Genomic DNA, 7,685 nt, shown 5'->3' with positions numbered 1-7,685 from the left:
AAATTTGCTCTGCAAACTTTCACTCAAATCACAATAAGATTTTTTTAAAAAATTTACATTCCAAAAGGATATTCAAATTACCAACAATTAACTATTGGGAACAAAAGTAAAGCAAGTGTAACACATTACTTTATGCTTGTTAAGTACCATCGGATGTGTTAACAGCATTTTTATGCCACAGACTCTGACCCTGTTTCTCATAGCAAAGCATGCTGAGATCAAGGGATAACCTCTGTAAAATATTTCCAAAAATGAATGTTTTGAATTCAAGTTCTTTACAGATCCTTAGAAACTAACATACTATGTAATGAAGAATGGGAGTAATGTGTATCCCAAAATTCAGAGAGTTTTTGTGGTATTCGGAATGACTGCAAGAACTTTAGGACATGTCTAAGAAAGTTCTGTATTTGCAAGTAGCCAGTATTTTTAGATTGAAATCCCAGAGAATGATCCTTAGAAATACATTGTTTAAAGAGAGCCAGCAATTGAAACAGATTGCTTGGAATGGACAGAAGAATGAAATTTCAATTGGCATACAAATATTAACATGCATTTTAAATCAGCATTCAAATGCTACCCTGATTCATCCCTTCAAAATACTGTGGTGTCTACTTACGCAATCATATTTATCTTTTCTCCACAATCTTCCTATTTCAGCAAACTGCATCAGCATTCCCTTTAAATTTCCAAGCGCTAACGCTGCAAGGACAGACTGTTAAAAAACATAAACACCCAATATACTTTAAGTTAATCAAATAAACCATATAGAAGCAAAGGTGAAGGTTGTAGATAAGTGAGTCCTTTAAAGGGCCTCAGAGTATATCAAAGGATACACCCTTTTCCTGTGTGCAGAGGCCAAGCAAGACACTGGAGAGCTGGGACTCTGACCTGTCCCGTCATAGCTTTGTTCCAGACATAGTGATGGTGGCTGAACTGTCCTTTGTGGTTTATGCCATGGATGACACTTACGCACCATTCTCTTGTGACAGAGGATGGCAGATCTTACCAAGCTCAGACAGTCTAATGTGTGTCTGTGTTTTTGGAGGTGGGGGCAGAAGTTCACTCTCTGTAAAAAAATAACTTGAGGAGGTTGGAGTTGGGATCTAAATTCAAACATTTGATGATGAGCAGGAATAGTGCCATTTTGGAAGAGGAAGCTAAAGATCACAGAGAGATTAACAAACATTTGATGCAGACTCTCTGGGACAGCATAAACTATGTTGTTCCCTGTTATATCCCTGGAACCTACCATGATCAAATGCCGATTAAAAAAAGAAAACCAAAACACCCCAAAGCCAGTTGCTGTTGAATTGATTCCAACTCATGGTGATCCCATGTGTTTGCGCACAGTGGAACCGTTTCTATAGGGTTTCAGGGCTGTTGGAAGCAGATCACTACGCCTTCCTTGCACGGCCCCTCTGGGTGGGTTTGAGTGACCAACCTTTTGGTTTACAGTGCAGCACTTAACTGTTTTCAACATCCAGGGAGTCCCAAATGCATATGTATTGCTGTTGTCAGTTACCATTGAATCCATCCCAACTCATGGCAAGCCCGGGTGTGCGGAGTAGAACTGCTCCATCGGGTTTTCCAGGCTGTGACCTTTTGGAAGATCAGCAGGCTTGTCTTTCAGGTGCCTTTGGGTGGGTTGGAACCATCAGCCTTTCAGCTGGTAGTCATGAGCTTCATTGTTTGTACCACCCAAAGGCTCCCAAATGCACATGCTATTGTGTGTCCTCAAGTCAGTGCTGATGCATAGTGACCTCACAGGACAGAGTAGAACTGCCCCCATAGGGTTTCCTAGGCTGTAATCTTTACAGCAGCAGATGGCCAGGTCTTCCCCTGGAGCAGCTGGAACTGCAGAACTTTCAGTTAGTAGCTGAGGGGTCGATGAGTGCACCACCAGGGCTCCTTCCAAATGCACATAGGAGGGGCTTGATAATTATTTAATGGATGAGAGAATGAGCTCATATTTCCCAAGCCATTTTAACCCCTCAGGAACACAGGCTCTTCTAAGAAGTCCTAATACTGGCACCATTGAATGGTGGGTTCAGCTGAGTGGTAGTCTGAGTGGTAAACTCAGCTCTGCCATAGCAGCATTCTGGATTTCTGACTCTTCACATGCCAAACCATCTGTTTTGCAGGAGTAGTTAGGATGGCAAATGCTGAATAGCTAAGTATACTCTCTTCCTTATTTAGATTTTAACACAGTTGTAGAAATATGTCCTCCAATTCAAGCTGTTCCATTCTGAATGGACTCTGGAATTTGTATAGTGACCACTTTTATACCATAAAAGCAGTTTACAAAGAAAAAGCAAACACAGTTTCTATATTCATATCTCTAGGATGGTTTTAACTGATTGAAGTCTTTTTGGTTTTCATAAGTAACTTTTATAATTTTATAACGAGTTAACAGTTTTACTCATTGTGAGAATGAAATACTATCATTGTTTCGAAACTCACTGTTTCAAAGAAAATACTATCTTAAGTGAGTTTGTGGAACCCTGGGGGATCAGTAATTAAGCTGCTAACAAAAAGGTCAATGGTTCAAATCTGCCAACCGGTCTACAGTAGACACATATGGCAGTTTGCTTCTGTAAAGATTTACAGCCTTGGAAACCCTATGGGACATTTCTACTTTGTCCTATAGGATTGCTAGGAGTCAGAATTGACTTGACGGTAATGAGTTTTGGTTTAGGTTTTTGCTGTTGTTGTTATGTGCCATCCAGTCAGACTTGACTCATAGCGACCCCTCCTTGGGTTTCTGAGGTGGTATTACTACGGAAGTAGATTGCCCAACCTTCCTTCCGAGGAGTGGCTGGTGGGTTTGAACTGTCAGCCTTCTGGTTAGCAATCAAGTGCCTTAGGCACTACACTACCGGAGCTCCCTTTTGGTTTGTAGTGACTTTAAAAAAGAAATGGCGCACAAATGAATGCTGGTTAAAAAATGGTGAAAATTGAATAAGGTCTGTAGTCTAGTTAATAGTACTGTTCCAATATTAATGTCTTGTTTTCAGTATGGTGCTATAGCTGTACAGGGAAACCTGTGAGAGCCAGAACTCGACGAGTCTGCCTTGTTTTTCTGGGTCTCACAGTTTTCTTCCTTTGACAGGGTGGGGTCTTATCACTTTTCTATTGCTTGTTTTAGTGGAAAATATTTGAGTTTTCCTTCTCTGACAGGTTTTCACCTCACACAGGTTCTGGCTTTTGAACTTTGTACTGTATAATGGTTCTGTGGCATGAATCATTAAGCACTCGGCTACTAACAGAAAGGTTGGGGATTTGAATTCACCCAGAGGTGCCTCAGAAGAAACATCTGGGAATCTACTTCTGAAATATCACAGCCACTGAAAACCCTATGGAGTGCAGTTCTACTCTGAAAACATGTGAGGTTTCCATGAGTTGGAATCAATGACAACAAGTTTGTTTTTTATAACTATATAAGATAGTACCCACCATTTGTGTGATGGTGAGAAAGATGTGGCAGTCTGCCTTCAAAAAGATTCCAAACCAAAACCAAACTCACTGCTTTCAAGTTGATTCCAACTCACAGCGACCCCCTTTGGGTTTCCAAGGCTGTAAATCTTTATGGAAGAAGACTGCTTCATCTTTCTTGCATGAAGCAGCTGGTAGGTTTAAACCACTGACGTTTGGGTTAGCAGCCATATGCCTTAACCACTACCCCACCAGAGCTCCTTTCCATAAAAATTATAGCCTTGAAAATCCTATGGGCAATTCTACCTCCTTTAGAATTGGAATTGATTCCATGACAATAGATTAAGATAGTATCATTAAAGGAAGCTGAGTGTACTATTTTTGCAACTCCCTGTGAGTCTACAATTACTGCAAAATAAAAAGTTAAAAAAAAAAAAAAAGAATAAAAAGAAATTGCAACTGACAAACCCATAGTTAAAAATTAGTATTTTTAACCTCTCAGACAATAAGCATCCCCTTTACTATCCATATAAAACATGTCAAATGCCACCTGTTAGAAGAAACACATCATTTTTTCTTTTCATTCAGCATTATTTCCTACTTGGCCAGTACTCCATAGAAAAATAACTGAAAACAATTTGCAACAAAACACAACAGAATTTTTTTTTCTTTTAAATAAGGATTACAGAGCATTGAGAAACCATAGAAAGGAAACCAAACCAAACTCACTGTCATTGAGTTGGTTCCAACTCATATCGACCCTGTAGGTCAGAATAGAACTGCCCCATAGTGTTTCCGAGGCTGTAAATCTTTATGGAAACAGACTGTTTCCTCTGTCTTCGCAGAGCAGCTGGGGGGCGGAGGGGTTGACCACCAACCTTTTGATTAGCAGCCAAATGGCTTTAAACCCTGTGCCACCAGAGCTCCTTATAGAAAGGAAAAGGGGAACAATTTTATCAGGAACCTGTGATGCATTCTGCAATTGATGTAAAGGATTAAATACATATGATGTGCTCAGAACTCTGCTGATGCTTGGTAAGCACTCAACAAACATTCTAATTAGCTATCATTTTGGGCTATGCTGCCCTTCGATGATAAGGTGAAGCAAACTAGCTACTTAGTAGAAACAAAGACATTTCTGACACAATGGTCTCACAAGAGCTTATCTTATGGATCTTTTATAGAAGAGGTTTTGATTAACATCACGGACAGTGTCCTCAGGTGTGACTTATTTAGAAGGGAGCTAGGAAATAAAATGGTAACCGATTTTTGCATTTCTTTCAATGGATATGGCTTAGGTAGCATACAAATGCACCATGGGAAGAAGACATCAGACCATAATTCTGCTCCATGTAAGGGTGAGTGTGTATGCATTCATGTTGATTGCAGTACACTTTCTTCTATTCCACTGGTGGAGATTTCTTGACTCCTTTAATGCCATTCATTTTGAATTCAGAAATTCAATGTATGGTGAGCACACCTTTTTCGAAAAAAAGAACTCTACCACACTTGAAGATCAATTCGGCCAATGAAGTTCTTTTGGAGTGACCACACTGGGAGGCCAGAAACCTGGGACCAAGTTCATATTTCAGTTACTAGCCCACCAGGAAAGAAGGCCTAGAGAGCTATCAATGGACATTGGTGGGTTGGATCATATCTCTCCATCCTTTGTAGACAGAATTGGAATAGATATTTGCATAACGATAATAATGGTACTAACAATAATGGCTATAATTTACCAAGTGCTTATCCTGGGCCAGGCCCTGGGTGAGTACTTCATGTGAATTCTTTCACTTAATGTTCATAGCAACTTTGTGAGGTGAATACTATCCCCATCACTACCCCTCATTTTATAAATGGGGAACCTGAGGTTCAGGGAAGTTAAGTAATTTGCTCCAAAGCAAATTTGGGCAGGATTCAAACTAGGTCTCCAGGACTCAAGAGCTGGTGCTCTGTGAACCACCTCAAAATCATACCAAAACCACACTTTGACAATGTATTTACCATTGTCTGGCTTCCTAAAGGAGTCCCTGGTGGTCCAAATTATCTGTACTGGACTACTAACCTAAAGGTTGGAGGTTCAAACCCACCTCCACCCAACGGTGCCCATCGCCCTGAGTTGGAATTGACTCAATGGCAATGGGTTTGGTTGGTTTCCTAGGTGGCCTATGCTTAACAGGCTTTGCTGTTTTTTTTTTTTTTTTTTGATGTGCATGCTGCAGAAGTTTATAAAGCATTAGACCAAATCCTGAAAAATTATAGTTTGGGAGAGATGGACAGAGGAATATGAAGGGGAAGGTGTGTGGTTCATGTCTGGGCAGGAAATCAGACTGTGTACGTCCCTCTTGCAATCTGACAGTTTTGGTCTTGGCGTTAAACCAAGCTATGGGAGCTGGAGGGCGTATTCCTAAGGGTGGGTTGTGTGGCTGGTAGCACCATTCCCTGAATTAGATAGAGAACTTGATTACCTCAACCGTTAGGAAAATCTTCACTTCAGTCAATCCTACAGTGCCAGCATGCCTTCTTTTGAAACATTAATTATATTTGGGGCTACGAACATGCGAAGAGTAGAGTAGATAAGGTAGTTTGGGCATCTGCATTCCTGACATTCATAAAATGCTGCCAAGGAGTAAACAAATATTTTTGGCCCATAGGTTATTGACTAAGAAGAGTACTTGAGGATTGTAGTTACCTCATTTTTCCTAGTTTAGTTTGTGTTTCCAGAGTTTGGGGAGTCCTTGGATGGTACAAATGGTTAGCATGTATGTGGCTGCTAACTGAAAGGTGGGAGGTTCAAGTCTACCCCCAGGCAGCTCAGAAGAGAGGTCTGGTGGTCTACTTCCAAAAAATCAGCCATTGAAAACCCTATGGAGCATGGTACTACTCTGACACACATGAAGCCTCCATGATTCAGAGTCAACTGGATCAATGGCAAATAGTTTCCACAGTTTAAGAATCAGGGTCCTTGATTCATTACCCAAAGGAGAGAGATGTTATCCAAAAAGAGAAGAGTGTTACTTTTTGTAGTGGCTCCAGGAGAAATCCAATGGCAACGATGACAATCAATACGATGATGGCAGAGAGAAGCCCGGCAATCTGTGAAGACAACAATTATTCTTGTCACACATAGTGTTTCCCTGGCTCAGACTGCCCAGTTACTAATGCTAACATGGCTTACACAGCAAACATCTCGAAGTACCTGTGTTTTGCCTCCTGTACTCTCCTGAACTCCTGATCTGGAGAGAGCAGTACTTGATGCAAATCCTTTGAAGAATCCACTGAATAAGTTACCCAATCCAAAGGCTATTAACTCCTGACAAGAGAACAAAGAGATGACTTTTAGAACTGGCACCATTACTATTATGTACACAAAACATTACTTAAAGTTGCCTGACGAGAACTGTGGTAGTTAAGATTGTGTGTTAACTTGACTGGGCAGTGGTTTTGTGTGGCTGGATAGCTGGATGCAATTATTCCCCATGATGAGACTGAATGTGGTGTAATCAACTCCATGGTGGAATCTGTTGTGAGCAGCTAATTAGTTGCCTTTGGGATGTGGCCTGCTTCCAGTATATGAGGAGATGCTTTGAGAAAGTCTTGAGTTTCTTGGTATATCTAGATCTTGCATTTGGCTCAGCCATCATGGCCCACCATGTTGCCTGCCGATCTTGTGACTGTTTCTAAACTTGAACTAGCGGCCTGCCATGTTGCTTACTAATCTTGGGACTGTGCCATTTTACTTGTTGATCTTGGGTTAGTTGGCCTCAGCAGCTGCATGAGTCAGAGAAAGCCTCCAGCTCTAGTAGGCCTGAAACAGGAGGCAGAGCTGAAGCTCAAGGTTGAGGGGCCTCCAACCAGTCCCTAGAGCCACTACTTTGAACTTGGACTTCTAGACTCATAAATTGTAAGAGAATAAGTCCTGTTTGTTATAGTCATCTACTTGTTTTATGTCTGTTATAGCAGCACTAGAGAACCAAAAAAGAGCCAATGCAGGTTGTATACTTACCTGATTGCCATCAATTGGATAATCATACTTGAGGGAATAGACACTGGCAACTGAAAAGGCCACTGCGAAGCCAACGATTGCAATGGCAAAGCCATCACCTATGGTCTCTTGAAAAATCGTCACATTAGGTGCAATGGGAAACTGAAATCTAAAACAGAAATGAAACAAGCGTGAATGTCACCAGCCTGCTTATCATTCTTCAATGGCACCTATTTGGTCTTAAGAATTGTCCAAACTCAATCTTACT

At 41.0% G+C, this 7,685-nt stretch overlaps 1 protein-coding gene across 1 annotated transcript in view; it reads right to left on the bottom strand.

Annotated features, from left to right (window-relative positions):
• Window positions 1-7,685, bottom strand: part of SLC26A3 (solute carrier family 26 member 3) — a 43,425-nt gene that overhangs the window by 21,096 nt on the left and 14,644 nt on the right. Inside the window, exons 8-11 of the mRNA XM_007944374.2 lie at window positions 7,439-7,586; window positions 6,632-6,745; window positions 6,451-6,528; window positions 617-712 (exon numbers count right to left, since the gene is read on the bottom strand). Of these exons, the coding sequence (XP_007942565.1) occupies window positions 617-712; window positions 6,451-6,528; window positions 6,632-6,745; window positions 7,439-7,586 (436 nt within the window). The remainder of the gene's footprint in view (window positions 1-616; window positions 713-6,450; window positions 6,529-6,631; window positions 6,746-7,438; window positions 7,587-7,685) is intronic.

This window comes from Orycteropus afer, unplaced genomic scaffold (genome assembly GCF_000298275.1).
Source record: "Orycteropus afer afer isolate SDZICR_OR568_19922 unplaced genomic scaffold, OryAfe1.0 scaffold00007, whole genome shotgun sequence".
Taxonomy (NCBI): Eukaryota; Metazoa; Chordata; class Mammalia; order Tubulidentata; family Orycteropodidae; genus Orycteropus; species Orycteropus afer.
The sequence above is the reverse complement of the archived record's forward strand: the minus strand, read 5'-3'. Positions and strand labels throughout refer to the sequence as shown.